Source organism: Crinia signifera, chromosome 8 (assembly GCF_055691185.1).
Source record: "Crinia signifera chromosome 8, ASM5569118v1, whole genome shotgun sequence".
Lineage (NCBI taxonomy): Eukaryota > Metazoa > Chordata > Amphibia > Anura > Myobatrachidae > Crinia > Crinia signifera.
Window position 1 is genome coordinate 137,910,130 of NC_139224.1, and position 22,041 is coordinate 137,932,170.

The following is a 22,041-nucleotide window of genomic DNA, read 5'->3' on the forward strand; positions in this document are numbered from 1 at the left end:
ACCCAACTAACAACACCAACTCGAAGCGTGGCGAGAGCAGCGAGCCCGCGAGAAGCGGCGGTACGCATCCTCCGACCTTTTCATACCCCCAATATCCACGTCGGCATGGAGTTGATTTTAGATAGTGTAGCGAGCACAGCGAGCCCCGCGAGCGGCCGCGGATTACTTCAAATGTAACCTGCGCCCCCTTGTGGGGCTCGCTGCGCTCGTCACGCTTCGGGCTCGGCGGCTCGCTGCACTCGCCACACTATCTAAATTCTACTCCACACTGACGTGGATAGTGGGGGTATGAAAAGGTCAGAGGATGCATACCGCCGCCCCTCGCAGGCTCGCGGTGCTCGCCATGCTTCAGGTTGGCGTTGATAGTGGGGGTGGCGTTAACAATGGGGGTGCATTTAACATAGTAATCACCCATCAGGGTGCTTGTACAATTTAAAATCACATCACATCGCATCGCATGCCATTTGATTGGCATGCAATGCGATATTTTATTGTACAGTGCAGTTCTTTGGACCCGAAAATCGGGTCCCATCGCATACCTTAATTAGTGGTATGCGATGCGATGTGCGCCGTTATAATACACAAATACAATTTTTTCTTTCACATATATATATACATAATACCTGTAAATAACCTTTCTAAATATACATATCCCTTTTAGAAATCCCATTGAAGACTTCCACCCTATTCAGTACCATGTGCATGCCGCCAAAACAAGTTTGACTTCCGCTTTTAACAATAAAGTTTTTTTAAGGGAAAAAAAGTTTTTTCTACGCTACAACGCTATAAAACTAAAGGCTCAATCAATCAGCCACTATCCTTGACAAAGAGGCCTAGTGCCTCGAAACGCGTTGGAGAGATGGAGAGAGGGGAGACGTGAGAACAGAACACCGCCGCCACCGGAAGCACGGACTGCGACTTCTGGACTCGGAACAAGCAGCATGCAAACGAAACAAGAAGACGGAGAAGGCGCCACTATCCAAGAACAACTGGAGGAGAGGTAAGGTTAGGGACAGATAGGGGATCCATACCCTCCTGAATACCGCTGACCACCCACCCTCACGACGAACTCCGCTATTTCATCAAATTGCAATCCACCAAATACCCCGCTGGAAAAAAACCTCCACTTACTCCAAAAGGAGTTGTAAACATCAAAAGTCAATATCTTTGCTCATATTTTTAATACCTACTATTTTATTTTCTTTAATTCATCATTTTTTTTTTTGGCATGCACATAAATACAATATGCAAGTGCTTAATTGTCACATAAAATTACCTGAAGCAATTTATAAACAAATATCCTCTGAGATGATCTCATTTAATTTTTAATTAAAAATTAAGCCTGATATTGTTTTCAGAAAATAGAATGATCATAAAAATTCCCTGGCTGATATAAACAATATAGATTGCTATAAAGATAACTGCTCATTGTGTAAACATCAGTGACGTGCGGCGGGGAGAGGCAGGTGGGGCACAGCCTTTCCTGTCATACTAACATACGCCGGAGTTTTGAGTTTATAAAGAATGTAAAAAATACAAAAAATCTATAAAAATATTATTTTTATTATTCTAATAATTTTTATAGTCAAAACTCTGGAGTAAAAAGTCTATGGCAGGTGAGGGAGTGCCTCACCTGGATACCTTTTCTGCACATCTCTTATCAGAACTCAGCGAATCTTCAGCAGTATATACTGCTGCACATGTGTATAATGCCCACATGTACCCCATGGCTCATAAATTGTGTGCAAATCTGACTCTGGTACTTGCCAGGGACACCTCATCCATTTACCTCACTGCAAGTCCCTGGTAATCATATAATTGGCCTTTATAATCGTGGATATTCAGTGAATGTCTATGTGTTCAGAAATGTGTATTAGTAACATATTTGGAAATCTAAATGTAAAAGTATGTTTCATTACGTGCCGTTATACTGTATGAATGTCATTATGTGATGATTGAGTGTACCTGTGGATTCAAGTACTGTAAAAAAAATGCTTATGGGGCCTACACACACATAGTGATTTGCGCCATCGATTTTGGCCAGTGATTTTGCCTGGGCAAATTCCCTTGAGCTTCTCAGAATCTACAGTAGATCGCTCAGAAAGTGCCAGCGACGTGCACCAGCAATTGTGCTAAGCGATAAGGAAGAGGCGATTTCAAGTTAAGCTAGGAAAAAAAAGGTGAAGTAGAATCGCTGATCGCTATTGCTCACTTCACAAAACACGGGACTGTGCAGTCTATAGCTAATCGATCTCACTAGATTTATACTGCATGCATGATATACAACTCCCGGCAATAGCGACGTGTGGGGCCGCGCATTGCTAGCACTATGGGCCCTACACACACAGCAATGTGTGCTTCATTTCTAAGTGATCTAGTGAAATCTAGTCAGATCGCTTAGAAAATAGGCCTTTATTGCTACATGTGTATGCCCCATTAGCTTCTCCTGAACAAGCATGTGCCAGCATAAAGTACAAAGTAGTCAGTATTGCCTCTGGAACCATTTTATTCATAAACATACTATAAATTCAACCCAGGGTTGCCTACCCTCCCGGATTGGCCGGGAGGATCCCGAAAATCGTGTCCCCCTCCCGGCCCCCCCGGAAAGGTGGGCATTCCTCCCGGATTCTCCCTCGCCCTCCACAATCTGCCTGGCTGTCTCCTTGAATTACTGCGATTTGGCTTTTCCGCGTGGAGGGGTGGGGCTAAATATGCAAATCATGCCATGTAGTCCCGCCCCCTCCTTGAGGTCCTGCAAATCGGGGGGGGGGGTTCAGTGCTGGGGGCGGGGCTTGATGACGTAGCCCCTTAAGCTCGAGCTGACTCCCTCTGCGGCTCCCCCGGCAGATGAAAAGGAGACTCTGAGCAAGCTGAGACACTGAGACCGCGACTAACAGTATCCTTCATGAGACCAGTTTACATTTCCCAGCCACCCTGAAAGGGATACCTAAAGGGGAGTATATTCGCCTGAGACGCAACTGCTCGGAGGATGAGACGTTTGAACTCAAGAACTATGACAGAGACTACTCTTGAGAGGATATAGCAACAAACTTCTCAAACAAGTCTATCTGACAGCAAAAAACATGCCCAGGGCAATGTTACTAACACCAAAGCCCAAAAAGACATGTGAATCTGTTCCCAGATTCATTAGCACGTATTGTACAGACTAGAGGGAAATCAATAAGATCCTAACCAGACATCAACATATTCTTACAATAGATGAAGACCTCAGAGTGGCAATGGGAGATCGTATTCACAGCAGTTGGAGAAAATCACCCAATTTGAAAAATCAACTGACACAAAGTCATTTTGTCAGAAAACACAAAAAAACACCCACTACAACGGGGCGCCACAAATGTGGTAGGTGCAAAGCCTGTGAATATGTGACCGAAACAAAACAATTCACCAACAGATATGGCCGAACCACCAGAATTCGTGAGTTTATAATCTGCGAATCGCAAGGAGTAGTCACCGCCTCATATGTCCCTGTGATCTGAAATATATAGGGATGACTAAGAGACCATGGAAGAGAAGAATTCTTGAACATGTGGGCAATATCAAGAACCCACCAAATGATCTGGACAAAATGTAAAAAATAACCAGCATAGCCGGACACTTTTTAAGATATCACCTTAGCAATCCCCAAGGTCTCAAAGCAATAAGCCTGGAGAAAGTGACGCTGGGAATCCGAGGAGGCAACATAACACAAGAACTTCTGAAAAAAGATTCGAAACACATCTTCCTCATGAACAGTTTAAAACCAAACGGACTGAATGAAGACATCCAGTATTCTGCATTTCTATAATCGGGAACAGTCCCTAATCCTATGAGATGGAATAAAGGGACTCAACCATAAGCAGTATGATGTACATATTCCAGAAGATCTTTTCAGACCATTACACATAAAGCATAATGGGGGAAATTTGCTAAAGGAAATTTGTAAAAAATAGGTGTATTTGTATCCAGAAATACACTTATTTTTGACATTTACTATCCCGAAAATACGGCAATTCGTATTCGTATTGATGTGCTATCCACACGAATACGAATTGCCGTATTTTCGGGATAGTAAATGTCAAAAATAAGTGTATTTCTGGATACAAATACACCTATTTTTTACAAATTTCCTTTAGTAAATTTCCCCCAATATCTCTAAATCGACGACAATCTCTTCCTGTACCTTTTAATACCAGTTGAAGTTCAAATCACACAGACAGCCATTTTTAGTAGTATTATTAAGCTATGATGATACATATAGCAAGAAGGTTTCTATACAGATACATTAGGAATAGATAATGAACATGCATATAACCACTAAGGGTAATATCAAATATAACCCTACAGAATTGTAACAAATTTGAACACAGGAGGGGACATGGTATGTTCTGCCCCATAATAAAACACTAATACAAAACTAATACAAAAAGCATACTGATGCTTAGCAGTCATAATTTATATGCATGAATATTCAATGACAGCCTATCCCAATGGGAAGTAGGAGAACCACAGTATTAGTCACCTACACTCGTATAATAATATTTCTGGGCATGTTTTCCCTTGATGAGAGAACCTTAATTATGCAGAATTATAAGATCGCACATGATGTATAGGACACTGATAAGTTATCACAGAAATACCGGACACATACTGAAAATGCTGTATTAATACCACAACAGCAAGATATTTAATAAAAAATCTTGTATTTATTTAGTCTTCCCGTTTTCTGTGTAAAATGAAAAGATGGTTGCATTGGATGACCTTTGAAAACCATATTCAGCTGTCAGAACTGCATGAACCAATCATTAGTCTTCATCTTTTTGGAAACAAACAAGTAAGGGAACGGATTGGTTCTCAAAAATTAACTCTCACTAGAACCTGTACCCTATAAATAGAGCCCACTAAGGGCAGGCCAGTTAACTAGGTCTAGCCTTGAAAAAGCCGACGTGGCGAAATGCGCATCGGCATTCTTGCTCTGTAAAACCGTTGTATATCTTCTCAATGCAAAATATATGTCTGTGTAAATGTTGTTAATGTAATCCTGTACCTTGTAGTCTGAGCGGTGTTGCCAGCAGACGAGTGCGCATTAGAAGCGCTGACACAAACGCATAAGAGATGGATATGATCCCTGACAGCGTGTGCTCTTAGAGTCCGGCTAGCACTCCATAGAGCACCGGCCTCTGTGTGTATGAGGCACCACGACTAATACTTAGCATGCAATAAGAGGCGCCGACTCACTTGTGTAAGAGAGGGATCAGATCCCTGATATTTTTCTGTTCACGGAGCCCGGCCAGCGCTCCACAAGTGTACCGGCGTCTGCCCATATAAATACCGCTTAACAACAGTGTGTGCTCTTAGATTCCGGATAGCTTTTAATAGCACACCGGCTTTTGTGTGTATAAGGCACCATGATGCACACATAGCATGCAATAAGAGGCGCCGATTCACACGTCTAAGAAAGGGATCAATTCCCTAATACTGTTTGGTTTACCTAACCCGGCCAGCGCTCTATTAGTGCACCGACGTCTGCCTATATAAACACCGCTAAACGATATTGTGCAGTGTGTATGTGAGTGTATACTTAACAAGCAGGGCTCACACGCAAAGGGCAGTCTACTAGCCTGCACGGCAGGTTTACTGCCGGTTTGCATTTGAACATATATGTCAAGCATCAGATGTGGCTAAATAAATAATATGCTACAAATAACTTCAATACGTGGGATCCCAGGGATTGGTCCCCAGTACCAGTAGGGGGTGATTATTAATAACATCTTCCTACCTACTTACAACATCCTAAGTATACGATACCACTATATGATGCAATAAAGACCCCAGCCTCAACTATACACCAACCTGAACTAAGCATATACATGTAAAGGTTTCCTTTTTCAGTTTGGATAGATACACACTGCATAGAGTAAGAAAAAAGAAGTGGCAGAGCGCTAATCTATATATAATTGAATCTGCTGCTGTCTCTGATAAGGGGACACCCCAGCCCCTTAGACACAGGTGCAAAGAAGAAAAAAGTTTCAGAGGCAGCGCTGATTCAAATGATCATTTAAAATTTATTATGGAACAATAAATACAATTTTGTATTCAGATACCGGCCGGTACTTCAAATATATAAAAAAATACACATTTAAATCACACAATAAAAGAAAATAATAGTAATAATACGTGATACAATTGGTTAGTGGCTTGCTGCAGTGAATGGTAATCCACTCTCTTTCACTCCAGTTTTAGTATAGATGTATTTGTTAATGAATAATGAACAGTTAGCTCTCTCACAGCTTAGTCCAGGTTAGTAAGTTATGGCATGCATGCTTTTATGGTTAGAATGGGTTAAATGGTAAGAAAACATGGAGGGAATGAATGGTGCTCAATTGAGCTATAACCTGCTCTCCTCCGGTTCGGTCACTCAGTCAGTCTGTGGGGGGATTTTTGTATCCAGCTGTTTATTCCTTGCGGTAGATGCAAAACAGCTCCCAGTGTTGGGTCCACAGGCGGGGGTGCGGTAGCGGAGGTAGGGAATATGCAGGAAGACACAATGCAGGAAGGCACAATGAAGTAGCGGTCAGCGTCTGGTCTCCTTAACGCGTTTCTCGGCCTGTCACGCTCGGCCGCTTCATCAGAAGGACGTAGATGTAGTGCGCCCCCGTCGCTCAGATTTTATGGCGTTCAGGGCTTAGTGTGCGCTTGCGCTGTTTGGACTTCTCCAAGCCTCGTTTTCGTTCAGACGCGCCAAGCGTCCATATTGCGTTCCATTCACGCTCACACCTCGTTTTCGCAAATGCGGAAGTGTTCGTTTGGTAAGCGCCTTTGAAAATCATATGTGTATTTTTATACACTCACACCTCGTTTTCATATGAGTATTCACATTGATGGATTAAAAGTCACGTGTGCCACTTCTATTTTGTATAAAGAATATTATATGCAGCTTTTTCAGTCCGTTTTTATATATATATATATATTAATTAAGCAGATGTATATATACATGAATTAAATAATTCACAGATGAGAATTTTTAGAAATATATATGGAATTGAAAGCACACTAACATGATCTCAAAGGAAAAAAAAAAATATATTTTTATATACATAGAAAAACCATGTATACACACACAAATTTACACTAATCTAGCACAATAAAATGAATTAAAATCTTACTTTTATCATAGGAATGTCGCCATTATTGCATTTACTTATTTATATATATTTATGTTGTTTTTATTAGATAGTCACAATAATTGTCTTGATCATAATTAATTAATTTATTTTACGCAGAGTATAGCAGTAATTAATAATTCTTTCTAACATACTGTTATTAATGAACTAATTTATTATCAGTTTTAATAATTTTTAATTGTCAAAACATGACACATAATGTGTCACACACTGGGAAGAGAGATATTTTCAGATATATTCTGGATATTAAAAAACAATAATAATAAAGATAATAATAATGTTAACATCAATTCTTGCATCATCTAATAGGGAACAATGTACATGGATCAATAGGGTGAGAAAGAAGGGAGGAAAAGAAAAAGATATGTTTGGCATGCCAAACCATGTGTCACAGGGGGTTATACATACAGAAATTCTATACCTTAAATCATATATTATTGAGTTCTACACAGTCATTAAGACCCTTAGGAATTAATGTGGCTAATCTAAATATCCAGTACGCCTCCCTACGACACAGGTTTCCAAACCTATCTCCTCCTCTTATTGTTTTCTTTATTTGTTCTATAGCTTTTATTTGTATTTTATTTACACAATTTTCTTGACAAGAGGAGATGTGTTTGGAAAGAGGGTGCGTACGGATACCTCCCAATATGTTCCTTCTATGTTCGAGGTATCTAGTATGTAGGCTTCTCGTGGTACGCCCCACATACTGCAGTCCACAGGCGCAGTCTATTACATAGACTACGAATGTGGATCTGCAGTTAAGATGTCCTTTGATTTTGAATTTTTCTTTAGTTTCATAGGACTCAAATTCAATACTCTTTTTATTTCCTGCTGCCTGGCATGTGTAGCATTTATGGTTACCGCATTTATGATAACCTTCAGGTAATGGTGGGAGCCAGTTTCTTATATTAGGTTCTATAGACGGGGTTTTTGGCATGGAGAAGTGACTTGACACTAGTTTGGATTTCAAGTTTTCAGCTTTGCGGAAGATAACTTTTCCGCCTTGTTCTATTACATCCTTCAAAAGGTTGTCTTGCAATAGAATTTTACTATTTCTATTTACAATTTTTTTGATCTCATAAGCAAAGCTGTTATATTGTGTCACGAATGATACACTTCTCTCATTATTCTGATATTCTTCACGGGAGGAATTTTTTCTATTTTTACCAGTTTTTTTGTTTTCTCTATCTATTAATAAATTTTCTCTGTCTATCTGTTTTACCTCTTCATAGGCCTGATCTAACAATTGATTTGGGTACCCTTGATCTTTAAATGAATTAATTAGCCCTTTGGCTTGTTTATGGAAGGCTTGTTCGGTCGAGCAGTTACGTCTAATTCTTACCATTTGGCTTTTAGGAATATTAGTTTTCCATTGTGTGGCATGTGAACTTGTAAATTCTAAATATCTACTTTGGTCAACAGGTTTTATATAAGTTTCTGTGTCCAGCTTGTTTTCATTTTTATTGGCCGAGAGCGCTATATCCAGGAAATTAATTTGTGTAGGGTGGTGACTACAGGTGAATTTTAAACCATATGTGTTAAGATTCAAATTATCAAAAAAATTATTAAGTGAAATTAGATCCCCATCCCAAATTATAAACAAATCATCAATAAAACATGCGTAGAGGACCAGGTTCGCACCGAACCGCTCACACCAAACATGCTCCTCCTCGAAGGCACCAATGTAGAGGTTCGCAAAGCTCGGCGCGAACCTGGTCCCCATCGCCGTCCCCCGTGTCTGTAAATAATATTGTGCATTAAACAAAAAATAATTGTGCTCAAGAATAAAGTAAATTGCATTAATTATAAGCTCACGCAGAGGGTCGGAGATAGAGGTGTCTTTTTCCAGATATTTTTGTATGGTCTGTACACCCAGTTTGTGGGGTATGTTTGAATATAGTGCCTCTACATCACATGTTACTAATGTATAGCGCTCATTCCATATTACCGTATTTATTAAGTTCAAAAATTGTTGTGTATCTCTTATATAAGACCTCAGACCCTCCACGTGACCCTGTAAATAATAATCAACAAAAGCGGATAAATTATTAGTGAGGGACCCAACACCTGAAATAATTGGTCTCCCAGGGGGTTTGTGCAGGGATTTGTGGATTTTGGGCAAAAAGTAAAACGTGGGTGTGACAGGATGTGAATTATACAGAAAGTGAAAGGTATCTTTGGTAATAGCGCCCCCGGCCAGAGCTGAATCTAATAAATCACGCAGGGCTTTCTGATATTGGGCGGTGGGGTTGCTACTCAACAAACTGTAGAATTCGCTGTTATTTAATTGTCTATACGACTCTTCTATATAGTCCACATTGTTGAGTATAACAACCCCACCGCCCTTGTCAGCCTGTTTAATAATAATACTTTTGTCTGCATATAGGCATTTTAGGGCCCTTCATTCTCCTGAATTTAAGTTATCTTTTGTACTTTGTTTGTCCGCTTTATCACATAATTTTTTAAATTGGTCTAAAGTTGTCCTATAAAAGCTTTCCACAAATGGTCCTTTGTACTGTAAAGGGTAAAACTCTGATTGACATTTGAATTTTGATGTTCTTTTAGAATCGTATATTTTGATTTGTGTGTCTACCGAATCTTCTCCACTTATTTGTTCGTTCTCTAGAGATTCCAACATTTCTAGAGCTATTTTATCATCCAGATCTAGCGTAATTGGGGTACCCTCAATCTTTTTTTGTTTCATGGTTTGTGTAGCAAAGAAACGTTTCCTGCTAAGGGTTCGTGTGTACCTATTGAGGTCTACAAAAAGTTTAAATAGATTCGGTTTGGATGAAGGTGCGAAATTCAATCCTCTTTCTAAAAGTTTAATTTCATCTGTTGTCAATTTTTTTGAAGGGAGGTTGAAGATGCCCTTCATTTTTGGACTTATCTTATGCATTGGCTTTTTGTTGACCTGTTTTCCTCCCCTGCTGCCTCTTCTTCTCTTCTTATTCTTTTTAGAGAACCGATTAGGGGACCTATTTGGTGCGCCCCTAAAAAATCCTGGTTGGGGGATGCTGTCCACTCATCATCTGTGTCTGTAGGTGCACTCTCTAATCTTCTGTTTCTAGTTATATATTTATTATATGGAGATTGTGCATCTCTCAGTGGCTCGAATCTACTCCCACTTGTGTATTGGAAATCTCTATTCCTACCGTTTGACCTATTTTTTTGTTGTTGTTGTTGAGGTTTTTCTTTATACCTATTGGGTGTATAGTTTGTACTTTCTCTCCCTCTTTCGCCTCCAAATCTTGCTTTTTTATCTGTTTCCCTGTAGTTCTTTCTATATGTATTCCTTGTTCTATTATAATTTTCTGATGTTCTCATAGTATTTCTGTTGTAACTATGTACCTCTCCTCTCTCATAGTCCTGTACATCTCTAGTTAATTTATTTTCCTTTCGGTATATAAGTTCATGTTCAAATTCCTTTATATTTTGGTTTACTTTCACATCTCTCTCCTTGTATTCTTGGGTCTTTTCAAAGGCTTTAAGTAATCCATATACCTTTTCTATCTCTCCTTGGAGCTCAGTTACCTTTTGCTCTCTGTATTTTATAAGGAGCTTCATAAGCCCTTTTGAGCAGTTATCTAGGATTGAATTCCACTCCCCAGTAAATTGGGAATCATCTTTGAATGTTGAGGACTTTAGAATCCTCAGACCCCGTGGGATCAGATCACCGTCCAAATATTTTTGTAGGGTGATCTGATCCCACCAGTGTCTAGTCTCTGCGATACACAAATTCTCTAGTTTATTGAACAATCTATGCATGTCTGTACTATCATTGTCCAAGGGCACCATTCCCTTGGTTTGGTTACCCTTTAGGTAGGAAGTTCTCCTTTCCATTCTCTCAGACATGCATAACAGTGGCGACATCCTAAGAGATAGATTCGCAGCTCTTGCCTGGGGTAGTTTAGCCAAGGAACAAGAAAAAAGAAGTGGCAGAGCGCTAATCTATATATAATTGAATCTGCTGCTGTCTCTGATAAGGGGACACCCCAGCCCCTTAGACACAGGTGCAAAGAAGAAAAAAGTTTCAGAGGCAGCGCTGATTCAAATGATCATTTAAAATTTATTATGGAACAATAAATACAATTTTGTATTCAGATACCGGCCGGTACTTCAAATATATAAGAAAATACACATTTAAATCACACAATAAAAGAAAATAATAGTAATAATACGTGATACAATTGGTTAGTGGCTTGCTGCAGTGAATGGTAATCCACTCTCTTTCACTCCAGTTTTAGTATAGATGTATTTGTTAATGAATAATGAACAGTTAGCTCTCTCACAGCTTAGTCCAGGTTAGTAAGTTATGGCATGCATGCTTTTATGGTTAGAATGGGTTAAATGGTAAGAAAACATGGAGGGAATGAATGGTGCTCAATTGAGCTATAACCTGCTCTCCTCCGGTTCGGTCACTCAGTCAGTCTGTGGGGGGATTTTTGTATCCAGCTGTTTATTCCTTGCGGTAGATGCAAAACAGCTCCCAGTGTTGGGTCCACAGACGGGGGTGCGGTAGCGGAGGTAGGGAATATGCAGGAAGACACAATGCAGGAAGGCACAATGAAGTAGCGGTCAGCGTCTGGTCTCCTTAACGCGTTTCTCGGCCTGTCACGCTCGGCCGCTTCATCAGAAGGACGTAGATGTAGTGCGCCCCCGTCGCTCAGATTTTATGGCGTTCAGGGCTTAGTGTGCGCTTGCGCTGTTTGGACTTCTCCAAGCCTCGTTTTCGTTCAGACGCGCCAAGCGTCCATATTGCGTTCCATTCACGCTCACACCTCGTTTTCGCAAATGCGGAAGTGTTCGTTTGGTAAGCGCCTTTGAAAATCATATGTGTATTTTTATACACTCACACCTCGTTTTCATATGAGGATTCACATTGATGGATTAAAAGTCATGTGTGCCACTTCTATTTTGTATAAAGAATATTATATGCAGCTTTTTCAGTCCGTTTTTTTATATATATATATATATATATATATATTAATTAAGCAGATGTATATATACATGAATAAAATAATTCACAGATGAGAATTTTTAGAAATATATATGGAATTGAAAGCACACTAACATGATCTCAAAGGAAAAAAAAAAAAAAAAAAAAAATATTTTTATATACATAGAAAAACCATGTATACACACACAAATTTACACTAATCTAGCACAATAAAATGAATTAAAATCTTACTTTTATCATAGGAATGTCGCCATTATTGCATTTACTTATTTATATATATTTATGTTGTTTTTATTAGATAGTCACAATAATTGTCTTGATCATAATTAATTAATTTATTTTACGCAGAGTATAGCAGTAATTAATAATTCTTTCTAACATACTGTTATTAATGAACTAATTTATTATCAGTTTTAATAATTTTTAATTGTCAAAACATGACACATAATGTGTCACACACTGGGAAGAGAGATATTTTCAGATATATTCTGGATATTAAAAAACAATAATAATAAAGATAATAATAATGTTAACATCAATTCTTGCATCATCTAATAGGGAACAATGTACATGGATCAATAGGGTGAGAAAGAAGGGAGGAAAAGAAAAAGATATGTTTGGCATGCCAAACCATGTGTCACAGGGGGTTATACATACAGAAATTCTATACCTTAAATTATATATTATTGAGTTCTACACAGTCATTAAGACCCTTAGGAATTAATGTGGCTAATCTAAATATCCAGTATAGAGTAAGACACTCAGACCAGCCACAGTGGTTCCTAGGAATTACAACTAGGTCGAAGGATACATTTCTGCAACAATTACAGATTATCATACCAGAGACCAGCACTATAATAGGGGGAAATTTACTAAAGGAAATTTGTAAAAAATAGGTGTATTTGACATTTACTATCCTGAAAATACGGCAATTCGTATTCGTATTGATAACACATCAATACGACTACGAATTGCTGTATTTTCGGGATAGTAAATGTCAAAAATAAGTGTATTTCTGGATACAAATACACCTATTTTTTTACAAATTTCCTTTAGTAAATTTCCCCTATGTATCTAATTGTTGCAAGTGTATCCCCAACAAGCAGACACTAGAAATCAGGAACCCTCCAATAAAGATGAGATTGTTTGATAAAGACGTACAACATCAGAACACATGACACTAATTGGTATACAAACCATTTATTAAAAATATTTGCATTGATAACAGCTTTAATGATAAGCTGTACGCAGCTTTAATGATGGCTTTCAAACCACTAATTTCCTATGGAAATATGGAATCTAACTACATGTTGCCCTAAATAACCTGTATTAACATGCTGGGCACTTTATTAAAGTGAAATAATTAGCTATAATTTTAAAATGTGTCAATGATTAATGAATTCACCTGTGCACCTTCCGGGTGACCTGGAAAATGTTAACTGTGTGGGGTTCTTAGGACTGAGTTTGAGAACCCCTGAAGTAAAGGATAATACTGTCTCTTTTTTGTTGACACTCCAGATGTTGTTGAACTACACATCTCAGCATGCTCTGCTTCAGTTTTGCTATTTGGCCATGCCAAATCTGATGCAGAGCATGCTGGGATGTGTAGTTCAAAAACACCTGGAGTGTCAAGGTTAGCCATCACTGGTTTAGGACATACTTGCCTAGCTGACCCTCTCCATGAGGGAGAAAATGCTCTGTTCCTGGACTTCCCTGGTAATGTATGATTGCCAGCACCTATGGTGTAACACCTTTCTTATAAATTACCTAGCTCCCCACAGGTGATGGAAATCATACATTACCAGGGAAGCCCAGGAACAGAGCATTATCTCCCTCATGGAGATGGTCAGGTAGGCAAGTATGCAATACATTTTAAATAAATGTACTGTTTTCTCTTGTCTGAGTGAGGGCTATTTCACACGCTCCGGCTCCTGCCGGGCGGCGAAATCCCGCACGACCAGGAAGCCGTGCCGCACACAGTAGTTTACAATAGAGGGGATGGCCACCGTCAGGCAGAGGGGGGCAGCCGTCACTTCCAGTGGTGTGATCCGGCTGCTACCGGGCTGCCGGGCCGTGGCCGTCCCGTGTAAATGGACACAATTGTGTCCATTATTAACTACATTGTGCGGCATGGCTGTTCGTCGTGCGGAATTTCACAGTCCGGCAGGAGTCGGAGCATGTCAAATAGCCCTTATGGGGCCTACACTGCTGAGTGATCTGAGTAATGTAGATCACTCAGCACACAGGCGATGTGCCAGCTGTGTGCTGAGCGATCTGTTAGGGCCAGTGTTCACTGGTGAGAACCAATTGCCTATTGACCAATAGGGATTGACCTAGACACTGTCGACCTATGGACCACATAACATAAAAATCCATGAAAAAAACTACCAATGTCCTTGTAAAAAGGGCATGCTAATTGCTGTATACTGAGGATCTATTAATGAGGCAAATAAACTAATGACTATCCTAGAACCATTGATAGAAAATATCAATGATGAACCACTTGCAAAGGTAATATCCTGTTTAACCTGAGAAATTCAATAAATTTTTCTGCTCGAAATATTTAAGTCTAAAAGACCCATACACACTTGCCGATTTTGAGCTATAGTTTTGCTGTTTGAGCTGCTTTGATCTCAAAAGCCGCCCAGTGTGTACAGGACAGCAATGAGCGCTGATGACTAAAACGGGGAAAAATTGCTTAGTGTGTATGCACTGAGCTATTTTTAGACCAGAGAATTTCGAATCATTGCTGTCCATACATGCTGGGCAAAATCGTCCAGTGTGTATGGACCTTAATTTAGACAACAGCAGAGATTCTAGATGTGGAACTTATTTTGTGGCACAAGAATTTTGTTCCATATACTTGAACACTAATTCTTATGTATATTAAGGTTTAGATACTGTTCTGAAAATAAGAGAGCTCAAAAGCAAAATATCCTATGAACGACTACGCAAAATGTGAAACTGCCGTGAATTCACTTAGGTTTCAGGTGAGCCTCTCGACACCCGAGCACTGTCCGTCACAGAAAGGACCGCCTCCAGGGGCCCGATGAGACCCGGGATGTAACTAGAAAGAAAAGATCCCTGTAAACCTCAATCTGGCCTCGACGCGGAACGGGGGTTGCTGTGAACACCCACGGGTGGCTGCGAGCTTCGCCGGTTAGGCAAAAGTCATCATCGGCGCGAGGCCTCAGCCACCCTAACTTCAACTATTCCCACTTTCGCACATAGGTGGTACGTATTGCTCTCTCACGGGAGATCCATGGACCAGCACTCAGGGACGAGACACACACACAGTGAAGGAACTTACTTAAGCAATCCTTGTCAACTTGCTGGAGTGTCCCTGCACCTGGAGAACAAGAACAAAACAACAGCCTCTCTACAACCCTACACTAGCGTAACTAGGACTAACCTGTCCCTGCTATAACACAATAACAAACTAGTCCGATCTCACAATAACAAACAGTTCTTACAGTACTCTAACTAACAACAAGGCATGCAAAGAAACAATCAATCACTGACAAGAATGTTATCAAATTACACCAGGATGTGTGTGTATGTGTGAATGGTATTGAACCCTCGGGATGTAAAGTGCGACCTGCCGGGTACAGGGCACCCTTGGGACAGTCACAGGTGCCTGGGTAGACAGTCGTCTATCCCAGTTTCAGGACCTGTGAAATGGGACTCACAAAATACCCCCCTTTCCCTCTATGAACATACAGAAGAAACTGCAATTGCTCCTCCCCTTACTCCAACCTGCGCCCCAGTAGAGCTGCCGCAAAGCCCACCGTTCATAGGACCCAGGCTCTTTCAGGAGGGAACTGTATATCACTCCTCCCTTATAAGTGAATGGGAATCCCAAAATGGTCGACAGGCCTAAAATGGCTGCAATGGGGATCAGGCCTGGTGTCAGTACTGTAAGGCACAGGCAAGAGGCCTGAATATGTGTGCACAGGCAGGAGGCCTGATTATATGTGCGCACAGGCAGGAGGCCTGATGATAGGTGCACAGACAGGAGGCCTGATTATGTAACCACAGGCAGGAGGCCTGAATCAATGGGGCCAGGCCAGAGCCCTGAATCAATGGGGCCAGGCAGGAGGCATGAATCAATGGGGCCAGGCCAGAGGCCTGAATCAATGGGGCCAGGCCAGAGGCCTGAATCAATGGGGCCAGGTAGGAGGTGAGGAAACAGGCCGTAAGGGCCTGACTACTGGGCACAGGCCAGGAGGGCCTGAACGCACCCACGGGCCTAACGCCCGAACGCCTGGTGGTCTAGGGGGAATTATAGATAAGTGGTGGCCACTTAAGAGGCTGTGCTGCAGTGGCACCTAGCCCCCCCCCCCCCTGCCTGTGTTACTGAAAACTTGTGTATGTATATGTACCATAAACATCATATTCTCCCTCTATGGGGGTCGTGGAACCCTAACGAGGGAGGATAGCCGGTGGCCGTCGGGACCCCGAGTGTCATGGTTTTGACTGTCGGGATCCCGACGTCGGAGTAATGATTGTCAGGATCCCGACTGTCGGGAAACTGTCCGGCACCCTGACATACTGTAGGGCCTTATTCTTGTTCACTCTCAGAGGAAAATTCCTACTCAAATGGACAAAACCATGTGCACTGCGAGGGGGGGGGGGGCAGATATAACATGTGCAGACAGAATTAGATTTGGGTGGGGTTTTTCTTCAAAGTGAGATCTATATTGCAGTGTAAAAATAAAGCAGTCAGTATTTTCCCTGCACAGAAACAAAATAACTCACCCAAATCTAATTCTCTCTGCACATATTACATATGCTCCCCCTGCAGTGCACATGGTTTTGTCCATTTGAGAAGGAATTTGGCTCTGAGAGTGAACCAGAATAAGTCCCTAAGTGCGTACACTGAGGTGCATAGGGAATCCATTACTGAGCTTTGCTGATGTGCATATAGGGAATCTATTACTGGACCTTGCTTAGGTGCATAGGATATCCATTACTGAACCTTACTAATTGCCCAGGCTCAGGCCTGATGAAGGGGCCCCCATTACCTGGCATCAGCTTCTCTCAACCCAATACATGCTGGAGTATGCTGGGCTGAAGTGAAGGGAGGTGCTTAACGTACAATTTTTTCTGTATTTTAAGTATGCATGGCCTCACCTCCCAATATTAGGTCACACTCCCTGAAAAGTACCTGGTTCCAGCCAGGCTCTCCCATGCCCTGAATACAAGTATAACTAAATTAAAAATTCCTATTGCCACCCTAATTGTCAATGCTTAGACTTGTAATAAAAGAAATTCATTACACTAATTGCTACACGTACTTTTGAGGTTGTTATTAATCAGGTCATCTCAAAAGTAACCTCATTTCTGTTTTACAGCTTCCAGAACCCAGTGCTAATGTTTCAATCAAAGCAAGAGCAACCAAAGCAAGAAGTGACGTATAATTGGACACAAATAGCCATTGAACACTCCATAGAGTTGGCGCACTGTGAGAGAAGACAGCTTCTAAACAGCGTTAGTTTTAGGTAGGCTTTCCTGATATATATGATAATGTGTTTGTGTAACAGTCATGTCTCTTTTTTTCAATGTGAAGAGTAAAAAATGTATGTGTATTATCTGTCTCCTAGACACAAGGGGGTCTGCTATTCTGTCAACATTTATGAAGGTGCAACTTGCTAAATGACAAGTAATTATTAACATATGACCTGATTCAGGGACAGACAGGGCTGTCTTTTCGTATGGGCTTAATGGGCACTTGCCCAGGGGCCCCAGGTGTATAAGTGACCTATGCTGATAGCTGAGGATCCCCTTTTTCCAGGAATACCAGAATTTTGAAAATCTGCCCTGGGGAACTGGAGATATCCAACTTCAAAACAGCAGTCTACATCCAACCTGTTAATTGCAATTCCCAGTCATATTTCTCATGTTCTCTCTGACTTAGAGTTTTTCTGAGAGTATATTCCAAAAGCTGGGACTATTCCCTTTCTGTCAAAACTAGCGGCTTGTCTCTATCATGCCCAGAACCAGAGATATCAGCCTTCCAGCAGCCGGTCCCTGCTCCAGCTCCAAATGTCTGGTGTACAGTTTTATATTTTTGTCAATGGATTGCTCTGGCTCCTGATCTCTGATCCCCAATTCCCAGCACCTCCTGAAAGTTGGGACTCTAGGCTTTAATACTATTGAAGGCTAAGAAATCTATTTCCAGATAATGGCGATATCTGCAGTCAAACAAGCTGCCATTCCACCGGAACATGACGAATATTAAGTCCACTCCATTATCCAACCCTCCCCTGCGTATAAAACACCCCCTACCTCCCTGGAAGTCATTTACAAGGGACCCTTCATTCAGCTCAGTGCCCCCTTTGACACGTTAGTGTTCTCCCTCCCACCACCTGTGCAGTAAAGGAGTAATTAGCAGAAGTTACTGCTCCAGGTCCTACATGTTGAATGGAAGATAGAGCCCCCCCTGCCACCCGTGGGACATCAAAGCTTCTGCTGATAGCACCCCCCACCCCTAGGAGGGGAGAATGGGTAAGGGCCCCAGTGCATTGCTTTGCCCAGGGGCCCACACTGCTGTTAAGACGGCCCTGGGGACAGAGGCCCTTATTCAGATCTGATCGCAGTACAAATTTGGGTACTTGTTTCCTAGCACGGTGCCCATTGCATACCATACTTAGTGGTGTGTGATATGTGCGATGCGATATTCCTGTTAAATTCGATATTCCTGTTAAATTAACAGGATTGCTTGTACAATGCATTGCATAGCATTGCATGCCAGCAAATGGCATCCAATGCGATGCGATTTTTAATTGTACAAGCACCCTCATGGGTGCTTACAATGTTAAATGCACCCCCAAGCTTGGCAAGCGCATACGCGGTACGTGTCCTCCGACCTTTTCATACCCCCACTATCCACGTCGGCGTGGAGTTGATTGTAGATAGTGTGGCGAGCACAGCGGGCCACCAAACCCGAAGCGTGGCAAGCGGACACAGATTACTTTAAATGTATTTAATGTGGCTGCGCTCACCACACTATTTAGAAACAACTCCACTCTGACGTGGATAGTGGGGGTATGAAAAGGTCGGAGGACGCGTACCGCCGCCCATCGCGGGCTCACTGCGCCTCGTCACGCTTCGGGTTGGCGTTGATAGTGGGGGTGGCGTTTACAATGGGGGTGCATTTAACATTGTAATCACCCATCAGGGTGCTTATACAATAAAAAATTGAATTGCATCGCATGCCGCTATATTGCGACTGTATAAGATGTACTACAATCAAAATCGTGGGCGCCGTGCTAGGAAACAAGTACCCAAATTTGTTCTCGAAATGGGCAAAACCATGTGCACTGCAGGTGGGGCAGATGTAACATACAGAGAGAGTTAGATTTGGGTGGGGGGGTGTTGAAACTGAAATCTAAATTGCAGTGTAAAAATAATGCAGCCAGTATTTACCCTGCACAGAAACAAAATAACTCACACAAATCTAACTCTCTATGCAGATGTTACATCTGCCCCACCTGCACATGGTTTTGCCCATTTTGAGAACAAATTTGTACTGTGATCAGATCTAAATAAGGGCCAGAAAGTAGTTGAAGCTGCAAAGGCTGTCACAGCCAATCTGCCTGCCATGGGAATATGGCACAAAACTCGAGGTGTGCAAGTTCTGATTTACTGTGATTTACTCTGATTTCAAAGCAGGATCTTATTGGCTATCCCACATCACATGACAGTTGTTGACAGGTGATAGCCAATAAGATCGTGCTTTGAAATCAGAGTAAATCTGAGTAAATCAGAACATGCACATCTCTAGTTTGAGCAGAGGCAAATATTCCACCAGTTAACCTAGGCTCCCGCCTAGGGCCCAGGTGGTCCCAAGGGGCCCAATGAAGATATCCTGACCGTCAAAAAACATTCCCAGAGGAGCATTGCATGACTACCACATGACATTATGACATCACTTGGACCTGCCCACATTTAAAATCCCTTTGAAGTTCTTTGATAGGATAAAACATGCAGTCAGTTTACTTTAAATGTGACACAGGTATTCCAAAAGACCTAGAGCTTGATACAGATTTGCAGGCAATGCCGATGTTCACACAGCTGACCATTTATCGGTAGACTGCACGAGCCAAGAGACTTGATCGATGCCGTCTGCAATCAGCAGCAAATATATAGTACTACGGATTGTTGTAGGGCGCTGGTCCCCAAACTGATGTCTTGCCTAGGACCCCAGTTCTAAGTGTTACTTCTCATTCAGACCCATTGCTGTCTGTGCCTCAGTGATGTCACCAGGTCAGAGTGAACTGATAGGCTGCATTCTTACATTGGTTCAGTATGCAAACTATTTGCATTCACCTAACAGATTGAGCAGCTCACATCACCCCAGCCACCAGAAGGGGGCTCGCGCACAGGAGACATTGTGTGCCCTGTTCTGACAGAGCCCGCCACCGCCCTCCAAAGGCTCCCCGCTGCTTTCCCGTCCTCCTCTGTAGCTGCCCGTACCCCCTACTTGCCGTTCCCATCTCCCTGAAGCGAAGATGGGCAGGGATGCTGACGCACCAGCTTGTGAGACGCTTACACCTCCCTGTCAGATGGAGCTCCTGTCCGCCTGCCTGCACCAACTCAGGAGATCTGGCCATAGTTCAGGGGTGGAATTCCATGAGCTGAAAAGTTACCTGTAACATCTAATCATAGGCAGAAATCGATTTTTGGTTCTGCTCACACCTCTATCATGACAATGATGGGTATCCAATCCCTGTAGATATTTCCTTTTAGCTGAAGCCCTGACAGCTCTTCCTGACATACAGTATTTCATGTTGCCAAATTTCAATTCAAGTGGTATAGGGTTCCCTGGCACATTTTTCTAATTGCAGGTTGCTGGTGAATAGAGGGGGAGGAACATCACACTTTTACATTCTAAAAGTACCCAGCTTTCACTTACCACACCTCTATACCCAGTGTACTAATCTCCAGTGTCAACTAGTGGATGAAAGAGAAAATACAGGCAATACACCCATATCCCATATCCGGTGCTGGTTGTTAAAATACAGGGGGACTGCAGTCAATTTTACCCTGTATTTTTTTTTATCCAAGACTTACCCAAAGAACCAGGTCCACTCCACCTGGGAAGACTTTTGTCACTCCTGCATTAAGGAAGTTTTTATCTTGAGGGCATGCCACTCACTTTGCTGGACATGCTAGGAATGGCAGAAAAAAAACGTTGAATCGCCTAAAGTGGACGAATTGGGGGCCATCTATAAAGATGGATATTGATGCTTGTATTGCTTCCTGTATATCTTATGTTCAACATAAAACTCTAAGACAGTTGCCACCATGACAACTTCTTCCATTTGCTACTCCCAGTCGCCCATCGACGCATCTCTGATCTTCCATCCTACAAGTTATTTAACATGATATGGGTCATCCTTAACTGATTTTCCAAGATGGCTCATTTTGTTCCCTCATCTGGAATGCCATCAGCTCCCTAGCTGGTGCAGTTGGTCATTCGTACAATTTTTTGTCTCCAAGGTACCCCTATCTGACAGAGGGATGAAGTTTGTTGACAGATCTTGGAAAGCTCTCAAGTCAAGTAAAAACATTTCTTATGCATATAACTAACCATCTAAAAGTCAAACAGAAAGAGTTAACCAAGACCTGGAAATATTACTTCAGCTTTATTGTTATCATACTTCCTCACAGTCCATTTCATTCTTCATGATATTTGGTCTTCATCCACATCTTCCCAACTTTTCACCCATCGCTCACTCAATGGGATCCTGATGTTGGAATCTGTATGACAATCTTTATTCAAAGCTTCCGGCCATTACAAATGTTTTGCCAACAGAAGACAATAGCATTGCATTGTATGCCTTGTGCATATGATGTGCATGCGATGCGATGCTATGCTAGAAAAAGCTAGTA

At 41.7% G+C, this 22,041-nt stretch overlaps 1 protein-coding gene across 2 annotated transcripts in view; it reads left to right on the plus strand.

Moving 5' to 3' along the window:
- Window positions 1-22,041, plus strand: part of LOC146026512 (histo-blood group ABO system transferase 2-like) — a 128,885-nt gene that overhangs the window by 36,715 nt on the left and 70,129 nt on the right. For both annotated transcript variants that reach the window (XM_083157252.1, XM_083157251.1), the window contains exon 2: window positions 17,499-17,645. In XM_083157252.1, the coding sequence (XP_083013378.1) occupies window positions 17,499-17,645 (147 nt within the window). The remainder of the gene's footprint in view (window positions 1-17,498; window positions 17,646-22,041) is intronic.